The sequence below is a fragment of the Tamandua tetradactyla genome, chromosome 10 (assembly GCF_023851605.1).
Source record: "Tamandua tetradactyla isolate mTamTet1 chromosome 10, mTamTet1.pri, whole genome shotgun sequence".
NCBI classification, from domain to species: domain Eukaryota; kingdom Metazoa; phylum Chordata; class Mammalia; order Pilosa; family Myrmecophagidae; genus Tamandua; species Tamandua tetradactyla.
The window spans coordinates 108,770,061-108,794,601 of record NC_135336.1 but is presented as its reverse complement, the minus strand read 5'-3'; the positions used below and the strand labels follow the sequence as shown (position 1 = coordinate 108,794,601).

The 24,541-nt window shown below is 50.8% G+C and overlaps 1 protein-coding gene across 1 annotated transcript in view; it reads right to left on the bottom strand.

Annotated features, from left to right (window-relative positions):
* The window catches only part of PCNT (pericentrin), a 211,165-nt gene that overhangs the window by 34,134 nt on the left and 152,490 nt on the right, over window positions 1–24,541 (bottom strand). Inside the window, exons 25-36 of the mRNA XM_077119263.1 lie at window positions 22,909–23,112; window positions 20,918–21,052; window positions 20,536–20,688; window positions 18,913–19,005; window positions 16,993–17,700; window positions 14,192–14,383; window positions 11,976–12,647; window positions 11,123–11,225; window positions 7,126–7,259; window positions 2,879–3,031; window positions 1,641–1,814; window positions 664–859 (exon numbers count right to left, since the gene is read on the bottom strand). Of these exons, the coding sequence (XP_076975378.1) occupies window positions 664–859; window positions 1,641–1,814; window positions 2,879–3,031; window positions 7,126–7,259; window positions 11,123–11,225; window positions 11,976–12,647; window positions 14,192–14,383; window positions 16,993–17,700; window positions 18,913–19,005; window positions 20,536–20,688; window positions 20,918–21,052; window positions 22,909–23,112 (2,917 nt within the window). The remainder of the gene's footprint in view (window positions 1–663; window positions 860–1,640; window positions 1,815–2,878; window positions 3,032–7,125; window positions 7,260–11,122; window positions 11,226–11,975; window positions 12,648–14,191; window positions 14,384–16,992; window positions 17,701–18,912; window positions 19,006–20,535; window positions 20,689–20,917; window positions 21,053–22,908; window positions 23,113–24,541) is intronic.

Here is a 24,541-nt window from a genome sequence, read left to right as displayed (position 1 = left end):
CCCCCCATGTCTGCACATAACGTCTTCCCACAGGGACGGCTCCAGGCCCCATACGCAGTGTGTGGAGAGGGGGCTCTGCCGTCGCCTCAGGAAGAAATGACCCAGTGCAGGGAAGTGGGAGATGCACAGCCTATGCCAAATCAGACAAAGGCACCATGAGGGGAAGTGCCATTGGCCCAGGGGCAGGGGAAAGACAAGGGGCCTGTGCCCAGGTATGAGGCGACCAGGTGTGGAAACCAGGGGCCTCTGAAGGGAGGGGAGAGGAAGATGTGGTTTGCCCACAGGTGCGGCGACCATCCACACAAAGGCCCCGGGAAGGCAGTCCTGGGCCCGTGCTGCCCTGCCCTGCCCCTGGGACATTCCTCTGCCATGCCCCAGCTCCCAGCTCCCAGCTCTGTCTCACTGCAAATCTCTAGTTGAGAAATGCTGCAACACATACGTTCTGTGGGGCTCCTGAGAAATCAGATTATCCTAAAGACACCCTTTTTCTGTTTGTCTCAGGACAGCAAGGCTCAGGCAGGGCAGCGCAAGCTCCCATTGGGACCGGGAGGCCCCACAGCTCTGCTGTCATGCACACGTGCTCCCCACCCTCCCCGGTCCCAGTCAGCACAGACCAATGGTTGGCCTTCCAGGGCCCAGGCCAGGCAGGCTGGACGCACCCACCTTGCCTGCGCAGCTGGTGCTCCTGTCTGCTGCCATGGGCCTCCGCGCTGGTAAGCGCCGTGCACAGCTGCTGCAGCTTCTCCTGGTTCTGCAGGTGCGTCAGCCGCAGCTGGGCGCGCAGAGCCTGGACCTCGGACAGCAAGCTGCTCCGATCGGACAGGCAGAGGCACTCCAAAGATTTCTCAGGCAGCTCTCCCTGGAGGCCAGGCGGGGGTGGAAAGAGCGTTCTGTGCTGAAAGGGATGCCTCCGGGCCACAGCCAGGGGACAGGCCCAGTCAAGGCCGCACACCCCACATGGTGTCCCTGCTGGCCGCCCTTGTCCTTCCAGCTTCACAGGCCAGCCTGATAGAAACAGGGCTCCCGGTGGAGCAGCACCAGCTCGGGGGTGTGCACGTGGGAACGTAGGTGTGTACAGAGGCATGCCCAAGCATGGGGTGTGAGCACAAGGGTGTGTACGGCGGTGTGAGCACAGGGCGTGCACATGAGGACAGGAGGTGTACGGAAATGTGTCTGAGCACGGGGGCATGCACACAAGGATGGGGTGTCTACAGGAGAGTGTAGGGTGTGCGTGTGTGTGGATGGGAACGTTTGAAGCTGGGGGTGTGTACAGGCATGTGCGTGTGAGCCTGGGGGCGTGTGCACAAGCATGGAGCATGTGTGTAAGCCGCGGGCGTCTGTGAGCAATCCAGGCGTGTGGTGGCATATCTCTCTGCCTGGCCCCATGTGAAGCCCTGGGGGGGCGGGGCCTCCCCTCTAGGAGACACAGTGGAAAGCGAGGGTGTCCTGGAACCCCAGGATCGCGGGAGATGTGCTGCGCCATCGAGCCCCCCACCTCCACCGCGAAGTGTGGCCATGAAGCACAAACCCTGAAGTTCTGACCCTCCTTGCTCAGCCCTGAGACCTGGCGCTCTGCTTGGAGTGGGCACGGCTTGGTCAGCCCCTCGCATAGGCCGAGGCAGAGGACCTTGTGGGCTCACCTGCTCACAGACAGCCTTCTCCAGCCGCTCCAGCAGTGCACCGTGGCCCCCAGGCTGCGACCCGCACAGCACAGCCTGGAACCCCCCTTGCAGCAGGGACCCTTCTTTCCCGAGCGCGTCATGCATGGTCTGCAGGGATTCCCCTTTCCAGTCCAGGCACATGTCAGAAGACGCCTAGAAGATTAAACAAGAACATCCATGCTCTCACAGGCATATTCTTCAGATTGAAAACGGGAGACCTCATGATAGAAGAGACAAAACAAGTCTTCAGGGCCACCAGGAACCACGGAGGCAAAGATAAGAAAGAGAACAGAAAATGGGACAAAGCAATACTGTGGCAGACCAACTTCTTTTCCTACCACGGCACTCAAAGACGAGAGTTCAGAGAAGCACTGAGGTAGTGGGGAGGGGGGGCAAGGGGGACATGGGGGCGTGGGGGCACGTGGGGGGGCGGTGTGGGGGCGCGAGGGGGTGTGTGGGGTTGCGAGGGGGTAAAGGGGCACCTACTGCCTGCCACAGCCCAAGGCTGCGGCACCCTGCCTGCCCCGAGCTCCCTGCCGCGATGCCCAGGACCCAGTGGGCAGCAGATGTGGGGCCTGGGTGGCACCACCCGCCCATAGCAGGCCAGGTTGACTCCGGCCGCGAGTGTTCCACACTTTCCCTGAGCACGTGTGGACCAGCCTGTTACAGGCTCGACCAGCCGCTGACCCTCAGGGAAGGGAGCCGACACCTGGGGCAGGTGCAAGGGCTGGACGGCAGAGCTGCCAGGACAGGGACGGCCAAGACAGAGTCCGGGTCGCTGGGACCGAGAAGGGGTCCTCTGCCCCAAGAGACCTCAGAGACCCAGGCCCACCTGGGGCCAGCATGACAAGTCTCAGGGATGCAGAGGTGTGGGAGGACATCAGGGGAGGCGGCTGCCATGGCCTGAGCTATGAGTCAGAGGTGGGGGGCGGGGGGGAAGCCAGTCCGGGGGCAGAGGTGGCCAGCTGGGAAGGGACAATGGAGGCAGCGCCACAGGGCAGGTGCGTAGGGCGGACGGCTTGGCGCCTGTGGCCTCCAGAACAGCTGGCAAAGGTGTCACTGGGTGAGAGGCAAGGACCCCATGTCCCCTCACTCAGCCCCACAGGCAGCTGACCCGACAGTGGCATGGCTCTGGCACTGGGGTGATGAGCCGCTGTGCTGCGTGGGACGGTCAACTGGGCACGGCCACCGTCCTTCCAGCCACAGGCGCCTCGTACCTTCTCTTCTTCTTGAGGTGCTGGGGCCAGCTGTTTCCGCAGGGCCGGCGCTGCTCCGTGCAGGAAGGGCTCTGGGAGAACGCTGGGGGGTCCGCGGACCTCGGACAGGGCCAGGATGTGGTGGCTCTCGTCCCACACCATCTTCAGTAAAGCCTGCAGGGGTGAAGCACCTCAGGGGGCACACCTGGGGTCTGCGGCCCCGCCCCACTGGAGGCTGCCAGCTGCAGGCCCATCCAGCCCCAGGAACAAGCACTGGGGGCCAAGGCCCTTGACCCTCTGCCCTCCTCACACGGGGCTGACACCCACTTCACGCACAAACATGTGCACACACACATGCGCAGAGCACGCAACCTTTGCACGTGCTTTGTCCCTCCAGAAGAGACCAGCCCCTGACCCCCGGCGGAGCCCCGACGTGGGGACAGAGACAGCCAGGCCTGCCCTGCCCGCCGTCCAGGCCCACACAATCCGCGGGACCATCACGGTGCTTTCCACCACCAGGCTCAGGAGCCACAAAGCACCAGGGAACCAGGTGGCCCTGCCGGCCGCGGCGTTCCCAACACCAAGGGGCTGCCAGGGGCCGGTAGGAGACAGACCCCCGGCCAGCTCCCCACCCCAACATGGCCGCAGGCCCCTGGCACGGGGTGCACAGTCACAGCAGGGACACGCCCAGTTCAGAGGCAAAGGTACCTCGGGGAAAGGAGAGAATCAACGGCCAAAAACAGGAAAGTGAGAAAAGAAGCAATAAGAGCATGTGATGGAGTATAAAATTTAGTAAGTTAAAATGCTTTCCTACAAATTCAACATCACAGGAAAGAACAAAATTGAGTAAAAAGTACTAGAAACTGAACTGCACATCCTATTTACTTCTAAAATAATTATGTGCAAGAAAAGAATGAAGAAACAGATCAATTGGACTATTCCAAACTTTTTCAAAGGACAGTCAAGAAAGTGAAGCCCATGTGGCCAATAAGGGGTTAATAAAAGAATATATCAGGAAATCCTACAACTCAACAAGGAAAAACACAAACAACCCAGCTGAAAACCAGGCAAAGGACCTGAATAGATACTTTTCCAAAGAGGAAATGGCTAAAAAGCACATGAAACGATGCTCACAATCACTGGCTTTTAGGGAAATGCAAATCAAAACCACAATGAGGGATCGTTTCACCCTCGAGAATGGCCAGCGTCCATGAACCAGGGAACCACGGGTGTGGAGAGGATGTGGAGACGCTGGAACGCTCATTCACCGCTGGTGGGAGTGCAGAAGGCTGACACTGCTGTGGCCGGGGGCCTGGCGGTTCCTTGGGAAGCTGAGTATAGTGCTCACGGGATCTGGCAGCCCTGCAGCTCGTGGGACACCCAGAGAGCTGAAAGCAGGGCATGGACAGACATCTGCACGCCAGCGTCCACAGCGGCACTATCCACAACTGCCAACAGAAGCGTGCAAGCCAGGGGTCCATCAACCAACGGATGGATAAGCGAACTGCAGCATCTGCACATGACAGGTTAGGATTCAGCTGTAAGGAGGAGGCGTCCTGACGATGACGTGATGAACCCTGGGGACACTGTGCTGAGGGAAATGACAGATACCGTATGGTCTCACTGAAATGGACTGATTACAGGGTGAACTCAGAGTTAGGATCTGGAGCACAGTTACCAGGTTACAGAGCGAGACTAGAGCACGGGGAGTGGCTGTTCAATGTCAGAAACTTTAACGATTTGGCTGTGAAGTCTGGGAATGGGCAGAGGTGGCGGCAGCCCCGGAGCGTAACCGACAGCACTGAATGGTGGGTGAGAGGGACGTCTGGGTTGTGCGTGTCACCCAAGGGAAGCCAGAGATAAGCCCGGGGCCAGAGGACAGAGCGCAGCCTGCGGTGGACGATGCCTGTGGTCAGGGTGCATGTTTTCATAGGTGAGGTTAAAGGGCAGTGTTGTGGACAGACCTAATGCCCACAATGGACCCCAGCTAACGGGGACACTGCTCTGCACCAACTGACAGGGCAGCAGACCAACGCTGGAATCGACAGTGGGGCTAAAACCGGGGCATTTTTTCTGAGCAATGAGCACGTCCTCAAATTGAGTGTGGTGGTCCATGCACCACTCTGTGACACACCAAGGGCCCCTGACGACGCCTTGGATGGGCCACCACGTGCCAGGATGTCAGGCCTTTCTCACGCTCCTTCATAAGCACATCTAAGTGCTGTAACAAGGGGAGACATATCAGTGATGCCCACTTCTGCAGAGCTGGGGTTTCTGCAGCCGCAAGGGAAAGACCGGGGGCCATATGAGAAGCAGAAAGGAACCAGCCACATGCCTGGGAACCGTGCCTCGGAAATGCATCTCCTCGGGCCAGGGGTCCCAGGAAGAGGGTAGAGGCACGCAGGACGCCGCTGCACCCAGGACCTGACATGCCCGCGGCAGCCTGCCCGCACACTGCTCTGCCTCCGCGTGCTGTCTAGATTTCAGCTTTGCTCGCTGTGGCTGGCGCACCGCCTTTTGCGATGTGGCCGTGCCCGGTGCCGCAGGCAGGGCTGCAGGAAGCAGGACCTAAGAGCCGCCCTGTATTCTGGAAACAATCTGAGAACCCCACGGAAAGTGCTGTTTTCTTGTTTTCAATTAAAACTCAGGGAATACTCGAGTTAGGGATTCTGACTCAAAAGAGCTGAGAGAACTGCCGGCCAACAGCGTGCGCGCGTCACAGAGCAGGGTGCCCTCCCTGCAGGGCAGGAAGGGGGCTGTGAGCCCTGCAGGTGAACCCCCGCTCCCCACCAGGTGCTCTCAGCCCCTTCCTGATGTCTGTCTTTTTCTTTTCCTTTTTAATTATAAAGCATTAAATATCAAAGACTTCGTGGAAGACTCTCATTAACAACTAAGTTTATTCCTTAAAATTCAGGACTTCTGGTAGTGTCAGGTTGTTTGGGTCTTTACTAGTGACCAAAACATCGCCTCTTTGGCTCTAGTGTTCCATGTCCTATAAAAATGCAGAAATGCAAAGAAAAATAAAAAACGGGAGGAGAAACCAATTACTCCCTTTCAGTTCTCAGAGGAAGAACATTTTATTCGGGTTCGTTCAGGGGACACAGTACTTGTTAGCTAGCTGCTTGTCCGGGAATCTGTTACTGAAAGGAGACACCCCACCTGCTCATCCACCCAACTTTAGACCAACAGCTGATCGGCCAAGCCAGGGAGGAAAAAGAGAACCTATGAAGAATTCCACAAAAACTCTACCTGAAAGCTAAATTCAACTCTGTAACTCACAGCTGCGCAGAAAACAAAGGTCCAGACACACATGCAGACCCGGGGAACAGTGAGCCTGCAGCGCGGCTGCCTAACCCGACCCGAGCAGGCAGGCACAGGCGAGAGGCATGGCCAGCCCGCGCTCCAGCGCCACTTCCTGCCCGCCCAGGTGGGCGCAGGGGGCACGCCAGGAAGGGCGCTGGGAGGTCACTAGCAGGTCGCAGGGAGGTCACTGGGAGGACACTAGGAGGGTGCAGGGTGGGTCCAGGGAGGTTACAGGGTAGGCACAGGAAGGGTGCTGGGTGGGCACAGGGAGGTCACAGGGAGGTCACAGGGAGATCCTCCCTCACCAGCTGCCCACCGCGCTCCCCTGTCCTTCCGGCAGTGATGGCCATTTGCTGCCACGACTGTCGGGGTCTCGCCAGCGAGGTGGGGTGTGGGTGCTACTGAAAAGCCTAAAGGAAGGCGGAGCACCGGCCCGGGACTCAGACCTCCTGCCCCTGAAGTGGCCAGCGTGCCGCACTGGAGACAGCAGGACAGGCGGGCGGCACAGCAGACGCAGGAGCTGGCCTGGATCCACCCCACCCAGGGAGTCTGGCTGGGCCTAGCGGACGCTTCAGGTGGTCTGAGCCGAGCCGGGCTCAGAAAGGCAGTTAACAAAGCCAGGCCAGGAGCAAAGAAAAGCCATTCTCCTTGTCAAGTTCTGACTTCAGGAAAAACAGGAGCGAGGAAACCACGGCAGCCTCCCAAACAGACGCGCTCTCCCTCAAGCGAAGGCGCGGGACGGCAGCTCTCGGACACAGAGCAAGGCCGCACCGACAGGAAGCAGGGCCAGCGCCAGGTGGGTCCGGGCAGGCGGCCCAGGGGTCCCTCGTGCCGTCGAGCCCTGCATGGAGTGCACCCTGAGGCCCTCCCTCCCCAGCCCACTGCCTCCTGGGCACACGCGAGGCAGGAGACAAGAACTGGAGCTTAAGCGGACGGAGCTCAGAACGTGCAAGCACCCTGCTCACCTTCACCTGCCGCGGCTGCACCTCCTCCCTCATTGCGGCTGGGGGCGGCCCACGGCCCCCCTCAGGAGCCGCCGCGCCCAGAGCACTGGGAGGCTCAACGCTTCCGGAACTCGGGCTCAGCAGCTCTGTAGTCCCTGAAACAAGCATCAAAAATCAAGGTCAAAACCAAGACACACTGGGGGACCTTCCACGGAGGCCTCACTGCAGGGCGTGGGGTGGACAGACGCACAGACACAGCCCAACCGAGGTAGTGGTGGCTGTGGCGCCACGAGGCGAATTCTCCCAACACTTACCATCATGTAAAATCACCAAAAGTGGCAGAAAAAGTCTTACAAAAATCCTTAAGAACTGCACACAGTAAGTGCAAACAGGCACATACTTTGCATGTTTCCTCCATGGGCGCCCATGGTTTAGCACTGCACTGCGCCACGCGCTACCTCTGAGGAGTTTTGCACAGATATGGAGGGAAAGCTTCTGTTCCCCAGGCAAACAACAGAGCAGCTCAGGACTGAGCGGAGTGGGCACCGGGCAGTGGCTGGGAGGACCCTGGCTACACTTAACGACAGTGCCCACACTGACCACCGTCCGAACCCAACAAGAAGGAGTGAAGAGTGGGGGTGTGGGCAACGCCAAGGAACCCCAGGCTGGAAGGGCTGAGCAGGGAGAGCTGACAGGGCTGGGCAGCCCTGAAAAGGCCCACTTCTGAGAAAACGGGCAGCACTGCGGAAATGCCTGTGTGCGTCTGTGGGGCAGGGGTGGGGAGAGGGATGAACAGGAGAATTTCAAACTTTCTGAGAAGCGCACCAGCCCCTGAAGGCTTCCGCTAAGACTTGCAGCCCACATCATGCCCCCCTGTCAACCTGAGGAAAACTCTCTGGGAAAATGGAAGCAGAGGCCAGTCTGGGGCACAGGAAGCAGAACTAAGGAAGGGAAAAGCAGTGGAAAATGGGCTAAGATTTCCAACTTCTTCTTTCTTTCAGCAACGAGCAAGCTGGCAGCAAGTTTAGCAGCCCAGGCAGGGGATGGGAAGATTTAGGAAACCAATCAGACCAAGGGAGGGCCAGGCCAGCCCCCAACCCCTGCGAGCAGAGAGTCCTGCACTGCCACGTCCGCAGCCCCCATCCCAGGGTTCAGAGAACAGCTGCTCTTGAGTGCACCACGACAAGTGGCCATTAAAACAGGAAACAAACATGGAGAAGCCAGAAGAGAACCGAAGCACAATCCACATGGATACGTGCCACAGAAACGGAGGACATGAAGGTCAGACAAGGGAAACTGCCCATCTGAGCACAGGCAGGAGGAGAGGACGAGGGACAGTGCACAGAGCCTGAGCAGCCTGTGGGACACATCACGCAAACCAGTGTGCCCACTGCAGGGTGCCAGGAGGAAGAGGAGAGAGAGAAAGGGGCACAGAGAATTAGCAGAGTATGAACGACAGAACACTTTCCAAATTTAACAAAAGACATGAGTATGCACATCCAAGACGCTCAAACTCTGAATAGAATAAACTCAAACAGACCCACACCAGTCACTTTACGACTAGTGTCAAATGCCAAAGACAGAGAATCCTGAACACAGCAAGACAGAAGCTGCACGTCGTGTTCGAGGGCAGTTCCAGATGAGAACTGCCGCATTCTCATCAGAAACCATGGGGGCAAGAAGGCAGAGGGATGTGCTGATGGAAAACACCCGCCAACCAAGAATTCTGTCTGGCAAAACTGTCTTTCAAAACGAGGGAGAGGGCGGGCCACAGTGCTCAGCAGGCAGAGTTCTTGCCTGCCATGCCGGAGACCAGGGTTTGATCCCGGTGCCTGCCCATGCAAAAAAAATAACAAGGGAAAGACGAAGGCATTCCTGGATAAACAAAAGCTGAGGGAGTTTGTCACAAGTAGCTCTGCCCTACGAGAAATGTAAAAGGGAGTTCACGAGATAGAAAGGAAAGAAAACGAGAGAGCAGACTGGCACCGCACAAATACAGAGCTCTGGAAAAGGGACCTATGTGGGTTAGCATAATACCAGCACTACTGCATTTTTGGCTCGAAACTCCACTGTTTACTTCCTACAGGATCTAAAATGAAAATGCATAAAAAGTAAAGAAAAAGCCGTGATTTTCCACAGTGTATAAAGATGCAACTTATGACAAGCACGACAGGAAGGCACAGGGACTGAGGGTCCAGAGACGTGCGTCTGTGTGTTACTGACGTTATGCTGGTCTCGGTTCACACAAGACTGTTCTAGATTCTGGATATTAAAGTTAACCATAGTAACCACAAAGAATACATCTGAAAAATATTCAGAGGGGGAAATAAGTACTGTGAATGGATCACTACAAAAGATCAACTAAATACAAAAATATAGACAGTAATAGAAGAATTGAGGCCAAAAAAGGTATGAATTATAAAAATCAAACAGGAAAATGGCATAAGAAAATCCTGTAATATTACTTTAAATGTAAGCGGATTTACATTACAACTCTCCAGTCAAAAGGCAGAGTTGGGAAAATGGAAAACAAAACATGACTCAGTTATACTGGTGTTTACAAGAGATTCACCAAAAGACAAAAGTAGGCCAGAAGTGACAGGATGGAAAAAATTATTCCATGCATGCTATAACTAAAAGAGAGCTGGCTTAGCTATATTAATATCAGATAAAACAGACTTTAAGTCATATCATATACTGATAGAAGGGACAAAGAAGGGCACTATATATTAACAAAAACATCAATTCGTAAGGAAGGCATAATAATAATAAATATATATACGCACCTAACAGCAGAGTCTTCGAGATATTTGAAGCAAATACTGACACAAGTGAAGGGAGGAACAGGTGGCTCTACATTAATAACAGAAGACTTAAATATACCACTTTCAATAACAGATAGAACATGTAGACAGATGATCAATTAGGAAACTCAACACTTGACCAACTGTTTAAACCCACAGGACCTACAGACACGTCACACACCACCCAACCAAAGCAGACACGCCTTCTTCTCACGCGCACGTGGATCTTTCTCCAGGAGAAACCATATTTTGGGTCACGAAACAAGTCTTGATAACTTTAAAAAGACTGAAATCATACAAAGTATCCTCTCAGACCACAATGGAATAAAACTAGAAACCACTGACAGAAGGAGAAAGGGAAAATTCCCACTTAAAGAATACACTCCTAAATAACCAATGGGTCAAAGAAATAATCACAAGGGAAATAAGGAAATATCTTGAAGCAAATGAAAATGAAAACACAACATACCAAAATATACGGGATGCCACAAAGGCAGTGCTGAGAGGGAAATGTATAGCTCTAAAGGCTTACATTAAAAAAAGAAGAAAAGTTTCAAAGTACTGACCTAGCCTCATAGCTGCGCAAACCAGAAAAAGATGAGCAGACCACATTCAAGTACAGAAGAAGGAAAGAAAGAGCCAAAATCAGAGCAGAGCTAGATAAACCAGAGAGTAGAAAAGCAAGAGAGAGAATCAACGAAATAAAAGCTGGTTCTGCAGAAGGATCAATAAAATTGGCAAGCCTTGAGGCAGCCTGACAAGGACAAAAGGAAGAAGACAAAGGACTGTCCCCGACCCCAAGGAAGCAGGAAGGATGGTGAAACCACCACAAACAGCTGGACGCCCCTCGTTCAAGTGCCCAAACCAAACCCAACTTTCAGGAAGGGTCAGCAGCACTCCTGCAGGAACTGGGCACACTCTCGGGGAGCACTGCTAGAACCTCTGCGAGGCCAGATGGCAACGATGCCACAGCTGGACAAAGCCTGCACAGGCCACAGCCAGCGCCCACCGCAGCTTTCTGCCACATGTGCCCCCACTGACCCGCGGGGCACAGGCACGAGCTGAAATGAACCCTCCCTGAACTCTTCCTCGACGTCAGCATGGTGAAACGTTCGCCCTCTGGGCTCTAGGTGAAGGTACCTAAGAACTCCTTGTTCTAGTCTATACTCTGAAATTATCAAGAATAAGGTTTTGAAAAAAGACAACTGACTCACTTTTTTCAATCCCATCGCTTTTTCCTTCTACGGCAAGAGGAGGTGATCTCACACTTTCTTGAGAATCAAATGACGTTATGATAAATTCTTCCACATCTTTCTCCTGTTCAAACAGGTAGACTTTTAATGGCCATAAAATACTAAGGTATTATACCACAGAGCTGAAATGCCTAGGACTTTTTAAGGCTCTTTCCATGCAGAGCCCAACGGAATGGGGTCAAAACCTTTTGAACACACTGAGGCCACGTGTGTCCAATAATTTAGCTAATCAGATCTTTTCACAATATTTTGACATAATCACTAGCAAATGTTCCACATGAAAAAATATTGGCATGAAATGATGATATATGCAATATACTTAGATAACACACAACCCTAAACTATTTTCTATTTTATCTTATCCAAGATACTAAAAAATCTAAAAATTACTATGCAAAAGTAGGGCCTAACTCAACAATAATAAACTGAAGTATTCTTAGAATGAATTAGCATTATATGTAGAGCCTGTTAAATATAAAATACTAATGAACGTATAAAAAAGCACTCCTAGACAAAGAGTCCTTAGGCAAGTTGTAGAAGGTATGGTCTCCTACGGTCAGCATGAGTTAAGCATCAACCCATCTCACAAATAACTGAAGGGAGCCACTGTTTCAGCTCACTCAGGGTTGGTCCGGACCTGCAGAAAGCGAGCTTCTCCCCACAGAGCGCTGCCCAGGCCCAGCCAGGGACTGAGCTAACAATGTGCTGCCGTGGCGCTGCTGACAGGTGCAGTGGCAGCTCCGTGGGGACACTGCGGCTCCCCAGGCACCCCTGGGGGCCGACATGGTGTGGCAAAGATGGGGAGAAGACTTACCACAGGCATCTTCCCCACGTGCTGGGGGTCCGCTGAGTGAGGCCCTGCCCATTGCAGGGACTTCTCCACCGTGGACATGTCTGGGTCACAGAGAAGCCCTGGCCCATCTCCTGGGACCGGGGAGGCATCCAGGCCACGCAAACTGGCAGCATCTGAGCAGGGGGTCAGGGGGAGGCTGGGCAAGAGCTCCAGAGTCGAGTCCTTCCTGACCACCTCAGGGGGACTCCAGGAGGACAGGTCCATCGTCCGCACTTGCATCTGAAAAGGCTCGGTCATCTCAGAGTTCAGGTCCTGAGAGCTGCCGGGCAAACTTGCTTTTAAAGAAAGTGATCCCTCTGGCAATTCTGCTTTTTCTTGAACGAGAAAGTCTGACATTTCGTTTCCTATCAAAGGATCTTGCGTTTTAAAAAGCTTCAATAGATCCCATGTGTTCTGACTGCTGATAAATCCAGCAGCAGGAGGTGGTCCGTCCATTTGCTCGGCATCAGGACTGCTATTCCTCGAGCTGTTTTCCAGCGGTTGTGCTGATGGCTGCTGACATCTGAAGTCTTCAGTCCCTGTGCCCCGGGTGGTCACAGAACACACTAGGAGATTTAACTGTTCCTGGAACCGTTTCACTTGCGTTGTTAGATCGACTTTCTGCAGCGGACAATCCTTCAGTGCTTCCTCACCCTGCAGTGAAGACAGCGAGTGCGCACACAGTGAAGGAGCTGGGTCACTGCAGAGCTCACCTGCCTGTGGCGGCAAGGCAAGCCCAGAGACGGGGCCACAGCAGGCCCGACGACTCCACAGACCCCATCAGACACTGAGGATTTCAACTCTTCAACTCCATGAAAGACAAGAAAAATAAGGGCACTCTGCTTAAAAGGCAACTGTTATGACATGCTTTCATGATAATGTACTGAGGACCCACCTGTTTTTGGTGAGAAAATAAAGAACAGGGAAGTTCTATACAGAACACTGAAAAACACACAATTGTAGTTTCTGTAACGAATCTGGAATTTCCTTGTCAGTGTGTGTACTTGGGAAGCACCTGGCAACCAGCTCAAAACATCATGGGGGCTGAGGTTAAGCTGGAATTTAAACGAGTGTCCCCACCACAGAGGGACTGACAGGCTGGGGCACAGAACTGGTACAGTCACCGGTGACACGCAGGGCACAGCTCACAGGGAGAAGGCAGCGTGAGACCACACAGGCGGCGGCTGTCAGCACTGCACACACCCAGTCCAGTCGCCATCTGCGGCCAGGTGCATTCTGGACTCAACAGCACAAGCACAGTACACAGACCATGCGCCCACAGTGACCTGGGGGTGAGGGGCGGCCCCTGTCACCACCAGGAAGGACATGACCCACAGAGCCCAGGACCACCAGAGGCGAAAATGAGGGGAAGCAGGTTCTGGAGGCAAAAATGTCTGGACAACAAACTTGGGAAAGCAAACTAACCGAGCAAGCACTTTGGGTCTTCAGAGGCTTTTCGGTTTGGATTTGGACAAGGTAGAGTGGACCTGTTTGTAAATGGTGGCCAGAAAGGTCAGAGGACAGTCCCTGAGGTCAGGTGCCAGGACGACTGAGTGTGGCGTCCACCAGACCCCAGGCTGAGTGACACTGGATGCCTTCCAAGGACACTAAGCAGCTCCAATGACCCAGGCTTTCTCAAAGAAGGGTATGAGAAGATGCCACCCACCCACAAAGGGAGGTGGGATGCCAGCACTGCCCTGGCAAAGCTTAGTCCCCAATCATGTGGCCCACAGGCCACGCTTCACCTCAGGGAAAAGAGAAGTGAAGTCAGTGGTAGCTTCTGTCCTGATGCTCAAAATTAAAATATTGCTGAATTCTAGAGGGCTCTTCGTTGTGGGATTAGGAATAAAAATATAAAGGCAAACAAACCTAAGGTCCAAAGAACAATTCCAAAGCTTTTCAAAATAAAACAGACCCTGGCACTTCAGGTCCTCGAGGAAAGGAGGCCCAGAGACAAGCTCAGAGCATAGCAAGGGCCGAAGGGAAAGTGAGTAGACCTGTCCGGGAAAAACTGCTCACCCCAGGGCAAATACGTGCTTCAGAAGAGTGTTTTAAATAAAACGTGGCAAATCTAAGTGTGGATGGGAACAGATGCTGCCATATGGAGGGTCTGGAGACCTCATGGCTCGCTGGCAGCCGGAGGCCACCTGGTGAAGGCGGCTCAAGCTCCGCCTGGGAGGCCGGTGCGTGCCCATCACCTGTGTGTGCTCTACAGCGTGGCTGCTGTCCTCTGCACACAGGGGCATTTCAGTTCTCACAAGGAGCAGCTCACACTCAATCTGCTTCTCGCAGGCTGTCAGGGTCGACGTCACAGTCTCTTGATTTTGGAAACCTGCATCTCTTAAGGACACTAACCCTTTGGCAGGCTGCAAGTCATCCATATTCAGACTCTATCAGAAAGAGACAAAACAATCAAGATCCCATCAACTCAGAGCTGAGTGCACTTGAAAAGCAGACACGCGGTGAGCTTGCTCTGGAGGCGGCGTGAAAGGCGCGGGGCGCAGGGCCAGCAGAGGCGAGCGCGGGCCGCCCTCGGGTTCAGGGACGGCACTCAGTGGCCTGATGCCCTGCGCCCTGCTCGCTGCCACTGACTGAGGCAGGCGCAGTCTGGTCCTGCGCAGGGTGGGCCACAGCTGCAGGGGGCAGGTGGGCCGAGCACGGGCGTTTCTGCACAGCTCCCACGCTGGCTGGCGGTGCAGGCAGCCCCCTGCTCCTCAAGAATGAACCGAGCGCCCCACAGAGACGGACACAGGGCAGTCAGTTCTAAAACAAATGAGCACAAACGTCTTACACAGGAAATGCACATCAAAAGATAACCCACTTGCACCTTCCTGGCAATGTGGGACAGAAATCCTAGGATGAGCTGGGACTCAGCACCAAGGGACTGAGAAAAGTTTCTCAACGGAAAGGGGGAAGAGAGAAATGAGACAAAATAAAGTGTCAGTGGCTGAGAGATTCCAGAGTCTAGAGGTTATCCTGGAGGTTATTCTTATGCACTAAGTAGATATCACCTTGTTAGTCAAGATGTAGTGGAGAGGCTGGAGGGAACTGCCTGAAAATGTGGAGCTGTGTTCCAGTAGCCATGTTTCTTGAGGATGATTGTATAATGATACAGCTTTCACAATGTGACTGTGTGACTGTGAAAACCTTGTGTCTCATGCTCCTTTTATCTACCTTGTCAACAGATGAGTAGAACATATGGAATAAAAATAAATGATAGGGGGAACAAATGTTAAAATAAATTTTAGATTGAAATGCTAGTGATCAATGAAGGGGAGGGGTAAAGGGTATGGTATGAATTTTTTTCTGTTTTCTTTTTATTTCTTTTTCTGAATAAATGCAAACGTTCTAAGAAATGATAGTGAGGATGATATGCAACTATGTGATGATATTGTGAATTACTGATTATATATGTAGAACGGAATGTTCAAAACTTAAAAACATTTGTGTCTGTTATATTTTTAAAAAATTAAAAAAAAAAAGATAACCCACTTGCCTAGAATGCAAAAGAGTGAGATTGAGAAAGATTATTTATCACTGGACATTTTCTTATGGTATTAAAGGGAAAACTTTTTTTTTTCAACACCTGTCTCCTTTATTATTGCCAAGCCACTTTTTTTTTATAATTTATTAAAAAATTAAGAAACAAAATTAAACATCAACATAATCAGTAATTCACAATATCATCACTTAGTTGCATATTCATCATTTCTTAGAACATTTGCATCAATTCAGAAAAAGAAATAAAAAGACAATAGAAAAAGAAATAAAACGAACACAGGAAAGAAAAAAAAAGGATTATATCTACCATATCCCTTACCCATCACTTTCATTGATCACTAGCATTTCAAACTAAATTTATTTTAGCATTTGTCCCCCCTATTATTTATTTTTATTCCATATGTTCTACTCCTTTGTTGACAAGGTAGACAAAAGGAGCATCAGACACAAGTTTTTCATAATCACACAGTCTCACTGTGAAAGCTACATCATTATACAATCATCATCAAGAAACATGGACATTGGAACACAGCTCTACATTTTCAGGCAGTTCCCTCCAGCCTCTCCATTACATCTTGAATAACAAGATGATATCTACTTAATGCATTAGAATAACCTCCAGGATAACCTCTGGACTCTGTTTGGAATCTCTCAGCCACTGACACTTTGTCTCATTTCACTCTTCCCCCTTTTGGTCGAGAAGGTTTTCTCAATCCCTTGATGCTAAGCCTCAGCTCATTCTAGGGTTTTTCTCAATCTCTTGATGCTGAGTCTCAGCTCATTCTAGGATTTCTGTCCCACGTTGCCAGTAAGGTCCACACCCCTGGGAGTCATGTCCCACGCAGAGAGGGGGAGGGTGGTGAGACCGCTCGTTGTGTTGGCTGGAGAGAGAGGCCACATCTAAGCAACAAAAGAGGTTCTCTTGGGGGTGACTCTTAGGCCTAAATTTTAAGTAGACTTGACCTATCTTTTGTGGGGTTAAGTTTCAAATGAACAAACCCCAAGTAAAGGGAAAACTTTTTTCTTTTTACTTAAATAACTTGCAACTATACTAAACACAAAATCATACAATTGTGCAAATCCGCACCTGAACGTGCTCACGTACGTATACTGGGATTCCGTGGACAGAGGTTTACTGGGGTCCCAAAACAGCCGACCCCACCAGGGCACATAGGCATGGGAGCTGTGTCGCCAACCCAGAAGTCGTGACAACCAAAAAATGGAAGAGAAGGATAGTAAGAAAAGAAAGTGTCCTTCAAAGACCACCCTAATGCCCCGGCCAGTCCAGCCCTGCCCAGGTCAGGGGCCCAGAGGTGCTGTGGGCATGTCCAGCCGTGGCACCTGCACCGGTTCTCAGACAAAGGGATGCCAGCCTGGGGTGTATGTGGGGAGGACGCCTCCTTGGGGTGTGGGGGTCCTGAGGGAAGGACACCTCCCTGGGGGGAGCCCAGTGGGGGGTGATGCCTCCCTGCGGGTTTGCCGCGGGAAGGATGCTTACCGGAAGGTCCTGGGGGTCCATAGTCGGCAGGCTGCTACCCAGGTCCTGGTCCAAACCGTGGCCACACGTGTCCCCCAGGCCCCCAGAGACCCCTCCCTCTGGGCACCTCAACACCTGCAGCTGGTGAGCAGGGAAGGCATGCTGCACGGCAGGTCCCAGGGGCCAGGCTGGCTGGACAGCGTCCAGCTGGGTCGGGGGGGCTGCTCTCCGTCTGCTCAGAGCGTCAATCTCCAAGTCTCTCTCGGCAAGCGCCGTCTCCTTTTCCTGCAGAGTCGCTTCGAAGGCCCTGATCCGGGAGGCCATGCTCTCCACCTCAGATTCCCTAAGGGCCAGGGTGCACCTCAGCACGGCCAGCTGGCGCTCGGCAGCCTCCTTGGCCGCCCGCAAGCTCTGCTGCAGACCCTCCTGGGCGCCGAGCGCAGCCGCTAGCTCCTGCTCCAGGGCCCGCAGGCGGGGGTCCCCGGGACTGGCTCCCCGGCAGCAGCACGGGCCTTGCTGCAGCTCGCTCTCGAGGCTCTCCAGCTGGGAGTCGCTGACTTCATGGAGCTGGGGCCCTGCGAGAGAGAGCTCCTTCTGCAGCTTCTCGATGACTTCGTAGAGCTGCTCGATCTCTTCCGCTCTATCCTTCTGTAATCGAACTTGGTTCTCTTGCAAATTTTCAATAATCAACTTCAGTTCCTCAATTTCAGAACTTCTGTTGTACATAACCTGAGGAAAAGACAATTTGTAGGCAAATTAAACGTAGGAACTTCAGAACTTCTCTTTCCACTTACAGTTCAGTTTGATTAATATCCAAATAGGTAGAAACACGACACAACTTCAAAATCAGCTATCAGAGCAAACTAACTTCATGTGTCCTATGTGGTATTTCCAACAAGTGCCCATTCAATTCTTGAAAAACACCCCAGAAAGTTGTACCCCCATTCCAACAGGTATAACAAATGGGGGTAAAACATATCTCCTGGCCATGCCCCAAACACGAAGAAGCAGGCAACTCTCCAGGGACCTGCCTCCCTAAACATGAGGGAAAAAGTCAAGTTAGAATGGGCATAGCCCAAACACCCCTAAAGAGTGGGAAAAATATGAAAGGTGATGGTGGAGTTACACAGAGAAGGTTGGGTTTAACAAATGTGTATGAATACTGAATCCTTAAATTGATATTTCCTTTTGTCTCCAGTGTCTTAGCGTGGCTAGAAGTAAAAACCTAAAATTGTGGAATTGTATCCTGTACCAAGCTCTGAAATCTGTTCTACAACAAACCGTTGCAATGTGCTTTAAAATTTATTGCTTTCTTGTATATATATATTACTTTTCATAGAAAAGAAAAAAAATTTATTGTGATGATTAGTGCACAAACTGTATGATGATACTGGAACCCAGTGATTGTGCACTTTGGATGATTACACGGTATGTGAACATATATCAACAAAAAGTAAATTATTAACAACAGCAAAAAAAGTTGTTCCATTTCTGGTATATTGCATTCTGGCAGCTTTAATAAACCAAAACAATGTTTTTTTCATATATAAGATTATATCACAAGGCAAATTCAAGGGCACTAAGGATGAATAACAACTATCATGTTCTTTACAAAACTACACAATGGTTTAAAGGCATTCCTCATAGTAAGCCCAAAGGACAATTACTCTCAAATTTTGTGACATAAACAGGACACCAACAGCAAAGCACAGATCACAAATATCCTAAGAGTGTGTCACTGGGAAATGGGGAGATGTGGGAAACTGCCCGTCCAGCCCCCCACACACACACCTCCCATCCCCCTCCAGAGTGAGCAGACAAAGGTGCACAGACCCTCGGTGAGGAGAGCGCTGTCACCCCAGAACCCCCAGACCACACCTCTAGCCACGGCTCAAGAGAGCACAGGGCACAAGGCTGGCCTTGACGGCTCACCACACTCACCTCATGGGGTGCGGGGCCCCCTAGCCCCCCCGGCTGTGCCTCAAGCTGTTCCTGCATGGACGTGATCTCCTTTTCTTTGTTTTGTAGAAATGCCTGTGGAAAGGATGAAGATAAAGTCAAGGAAAGACTGTTCTGTGAAGTATTTCCACCCCCCGACCTGGCGGAGATGAAGTTTCCTAGTTAAAGAAGCCTTCTGTAACTAAGCACTGACATGCATTCAAAAACGTTTTTCAGTTAAAGCGCTTTCTTTCTTTTTTTTGATTTTTTAAATTAATTTTTAATTTAAAAAAAATATGACAAGAAAGAAACAAACATTCTTAACATATGATCACTCCATTCTACATACATAATTAGTAATTCACAATATCATCACATAGCTGCATATTCATCATCATGATCATTTCTTAGAACATTTGCATCAATTCAGAAAAATACAAAGAAAACAAAAAATTCATACATACCATACCCCTTACCCCTCCCTTTCATTGACCACTAGCATTTCAATCTACTAAATTTAACATTTGTTGCCCCTATTATTTATTTCTTTTTAATCCATATGTTTTACTCGTCCATCCATAAGGTAGATAAAAGGAGCATCAGACACAAGGTTTTCACAATCACACAGTCACATTGTGAAAGCTGTATCATTATACAGTCATCATCAAGAAACATGGCTACTGGGGCACAGCTCTACAGTTTCAGGCAGTTTCCTCCAGCCTCTCTGTTACGCCTTAACTAAAAAGGTGATATCTTTTTAATGCGTAAGAATAACCTCCAGGATAACCTCTTGACTCTGTTTGGAATCTCTCAGCCACTGACACTTTGTCTCATTCTCTCTCCCCCCTTTCCGTCATGAAGGATTTCTCAGTCCCATGAGTCCAGCCCATCCCAGGTTTTCTGCCCCACGTGGCCAGTTAAAACAGCACCTCAGTCCACCTTTCAAGCACCCACCCACAGCAACCTGCTTCTTGCTAGTCCCACCAGCAGGGCCCCGAGGGATGGGGACAGCTTGGCCAAACCAACTTTTCACTGAAGGTATTTAAAACTGCCCAGACACTGCCTCCGTGAGGCCCCCACGAGGTCAGGTCCCCGGGCCCCTCCACAGCATCGGCACCAAGCTCCTGTGTGTCCAGGCCACCTGCTAAGGGTCTGTCTCGTTACTACACAGACACTGCTTTCTCGTTTGCTTCAAAAGCACAAGCACAGACACATCTTAATAACAAACACAGCCTAAAAAGCAGACATTTTTAACATATTGGTGAGAAAGGTAACTAACAATCATGCCTTCTGGAAAAGGCACCTGTCAGGGCCTGGAACTGCTCATATCGTTTCCGAACTAAGCTGTTTCCTCCTGACAGTTTCTGTTGTCAGCGAAGGACCCTATAGTCCTTCTCCAGCAAACATGGAGACCGAAGCACGGAACATAAGCCAAGTCTGGAGTAGGAGGTCAGTGCAGACAAAAGCTTCGTCATGGGAACACAGTTTTCCCACTCGTGACTCCTGCCCACCCCCAAAGCCCACCCTCACCCGCAGGTCAGGGGGCAGGTGAGGGGTGCCTGAAGCAGCGGAGGCGGCCACGGCCACCTGGGATCGCCCTCCCAGAGGGGACCTTTCCCAGCCTACCTTTAAACTGGCGTTCTCTTCCTGGAGTTCTCTGATGCTGACGGCAGGGTGGCTGCTTTGCTTGTCTAACTCCAAATTCAGATGTCGGCTTTCCCCAATTCTACTTCCTAAGTTATCTTCCGTATTTTCTAGCTGTTCTTTTAAGTCTAAAAGCTTTAATTAAAATAAAAGAATTGATGTGTTAAAAACGATCTGAAATCCTATTTGATTTAATAATTATTAAAATAATTTTTAGAGATGTAAAAGTACATGCCAGAGAACTATTGCCATCCTCTGCCCCACCTGGTGTTATTACTACGCTGCAAGAACTGCAAAACGCACACAGCTGGCGCACAAATCCCTGCTCCTGCCATAGGAAGGCCGGGGCACCCACCACACGCACCTCCCCCTGGTGCCGTGACAGCCCCTCCTGCACACCAGGGCCCTCAGCCAGGTGTCTGGCCTCATCTCGTGCAGACTGCAAGGTGGACACCAGTGTTGAGCTGTTCATCTGCTGAGCCTTTACCACCTCTTTATCCTATTGAAGAAAAAAGGTGAGTTTCAAGGAAGCTGCTGCATCTGAAAAGGACGGACCACAAAGCACTCGCACGCTTGTGCTCACTCACTCGTGGAGGCTCCCTGGACCCCGCGATGAGGGCCCCAGCCCATGAGGACGGAGAGGGCCCCCGGAGAGGGCTGCAGGGGGTATACAAATATTCACTAGACTTACCAAAAACTCACAAAAACTGAAGGAATTTGCCCAAAAGTAGGCTACTGGTTCTGGTACATCCACTAGGTGAATATTTACAACCCATTAAAAAGCTTCAAAGACATTTAATATGGAGAAAATGTTCATAAGATACTAGATGGGAAAGAAAAACAGATGACCACATGGTACACAAGGCACAGCACAGGGGGAGGGAACAGGAGTCTTCTCTGTGTGGCTTTAAAAGGCCGTGGAGAGGAGACCATCTGCCCTGAGGGGCCCCTGGCACTTAAGTTCAAAACTGCTTGCTGAGCGAGCAGGTGACCAAGCAAGTGGAGTGAGCGGGTGTGCAAGGTGAGTGGGGTGAGTGGGCATGAATGAACGAGTGGGGTGAGCGGGTGAGCGAGCGAGCAAATGAGGTGAGCAGGCGTGCACAAGCGAGTAGGGTGAGTGGGTGTACACAAGCGATTAAGTGAAGCAGCCCTGAGTGGAGCTGCTCTGAAACACAGGAGGGGCGGGCAGGAGACGCGACACACCCAGACACAGGGTCGAGCGCAGCAGGCACTAGGTGACCCCCAGGACACAACACGCAAACACCCCCTGTGCTCAAGAAGGAGCCTGCTCGCCACACCACAGTTCCACAGGAAGCTACAAAAATCCAGCATATCTAGTAAAACCTCTTATTATCCCTATCCTTGAAGCAGGTTTTGTGTCTCAGGGAAAAACTACTGAATTTAAAATAAAAGTGTTCATTGAGCTTTACTGTTTAATGATCTCAACTTCCAGAAATGTAAAACATATGAAAAGTCAGAAGTTCAACTGCTTGTAACGAAGTGCTCAAAAGAGAGGTCAAAATTGCTTATTAGAAAGGCAGAAATCCAGCCTTCATCAGGTCTGTCCCACAGCCTGTCAGGATCTGACGCCAAGTTCGTCTCTAAACTTTCAGTTACACAAAAACGTTGGAAGCATCAGATGCTTAACTTCAAGTTATAGTAAGAAAAACTATTAGTGGAAATATTTTCATATAAAACATGACAAAAAATACTAAACTAAAATTTAAAAATAATTATAATCAGTTCTAAACAAAGTAGTTGATGAAATAAGGATTTTAAAACCTGAAACCCTAAACATTAACTTGATGAAATTACCAAGGATGAGGTCAGAACACTTGAGAGCTAAGGGTATAAAATCTTTCTCTGGGGCGGGCCATGGTGGCTCAGCAGGTAGAGTGCTCGCCTGCCATGCCAGAGGACCTGGGTTTGATTCCCGGTGCCTGCCCATGTAAAAAATAAAAAAAGAAAAATCTTTCTCTGAAGGGTGAAGGGTAGTTCACGGTAGAATTGTCACCTGCCAGGTGGGAGACCTGGGTTCCATTCCCAGCCCATGCACTTCCCGAAAAACAAACAAATAAGCAAAGAAAGAAAGAAAAAACAAACAAAAATTCAACAAATGGTACTGCAGTAATGGGATGCTGCACACATAGGAAAAAGAATGAGACGTGACCCTGCCATATGGTGTTAAGGAAAGAGCACCTTACTCTGATAAGCGAAGCTAGTTCCCCCCGAGGGGAAGCACCGGGCGGTGGGGCCAGCAGGGCCCATGGAAAAGGCCCCAGCACAGGGCACACAGGCCCTAACAAGGCAGGACAGCAAACACATGCCAAGGCTCCAAATAAAGACAAGTTTTACTTGGAATTCTTTCTCCATTTTTTTCTGTTTTTCCAATTCCTCCTGGAGCTGGATGACTGTTCTTCTGGCGTCAGCATTTGTCTCCTCAAGACGCGCCATCTCTTCTTCCTGCGTTATCAGCTGTCTCTCTGCCAACTCCTTCTTTATAACCAATTCATTAAATTCATCCGATTTTTTTCTTAATTTTTCTTGTAACAATTCAACCTAAAATAATAAAAAGGGTCTGAGAAGCACAGTTGGCTGTTTATAAAAGACCTACCTTCCAGATGACAAAACACGCAATAGAGCCACAGAGAGAAGGCCAGCTCAGCACAACCTCCTCTGACTGCTCCTGGGCTGCACAAGGAGCCTATGGAAGAACGGGGTAAAACGCTAGGAAGACGAGTGCTCTCTCTTCATAGAGAGACTGAGTCCAACACAACAGAGCAACAAAAAGCTAGAAGCGCGTGGAGGCGGCCCAGCGCCCCTAGAGGAAGCAGTGCTGGGCTTGCCTGACCAAGCCTCTGCCCTTCCCCTTTCCCTCAAGGCCCTGACAGGGGTCGGTTTACAGCATCAGGAAGAAGACAGGCTGGAAAGGGGGGGAGCTCTTTTCCTTGCAATGGGAGCCACCTGCTGAAAACAGCCAGGCACACCGCAGCGGCCAGGCAGTGGCAGGAGGCTGCCCACTTCTCGGGGGAAGGCCTTTGGGGGACGTGGTCATGGTACTGGGCTATGCTCGAAAAAGAAAGAGTCCCTATGTGTTTAAGAACTGCTTACTAATACAATATCTGGGCTTTGTTCAAAATAATCCTGGCAAGTCCATTATGTTGAGTGAAATAAGTAAGGCACAAAAGGACAAATCATGTATGATCTCACTGATATGAACTAATAATAATAATAATATGCAAACTCACAGACATAAAATCCAGAATACCAGTCACCCAGATATAGAATGAGGCTAAAGAATACAGAGCAGGTGCTTAGTATGTGCAGAGTGTTTAATCGGAGAGGACCTGGACGTCCGGAAATGGACAGAGGTGACAGTGGCACATCACTGAGAGAATAACCAACAGTGCTGAACGGTGAGGAGTGTGGCAGAAAGGAGGAGCGTGGAGCCGTGTGTGTCACCAGAAGGAAAGCTGCAGGTTAAGACCTGGGAACGCGTGACACAGTGAACCTCGTGCTGGGCAATATCCGTGATTACCAAGCGGAGAAAAGCGCCTCCGTGAACCAGAGCAGACGCACTGAGGGGGAGGGGCTGACAGGCGTGTACGGGAGAACTGCACCTGCTGCAAAGGGTGGACTGTAGTTAATTAGGTAACAAACAGTATCCACTGTATTAGCAACACTATGGGTCAATAATAGGGGGGATAAGGAGTATGGGAGTATACAGGTTTTCTTTCGTATTTTTATTTCTTTCCTGGAGTGAAGAAAATGTTCTAAATTTGAATATGGGGATGTCTGCACACCATGTAATGATACTGTGAGCAAATGACTGTATACTTCAGTTGGATTCTATACTGTGTGAATATATCTCAACAAAATCGCATTAAAAATAATAATAATAATTCTGGCAAGGGGAGAAAGGGCAAAAACAGGAGTACAGATAAGGTGGAACTGGCCATGAATTCATTAATAATTAAAATTGGGTAAT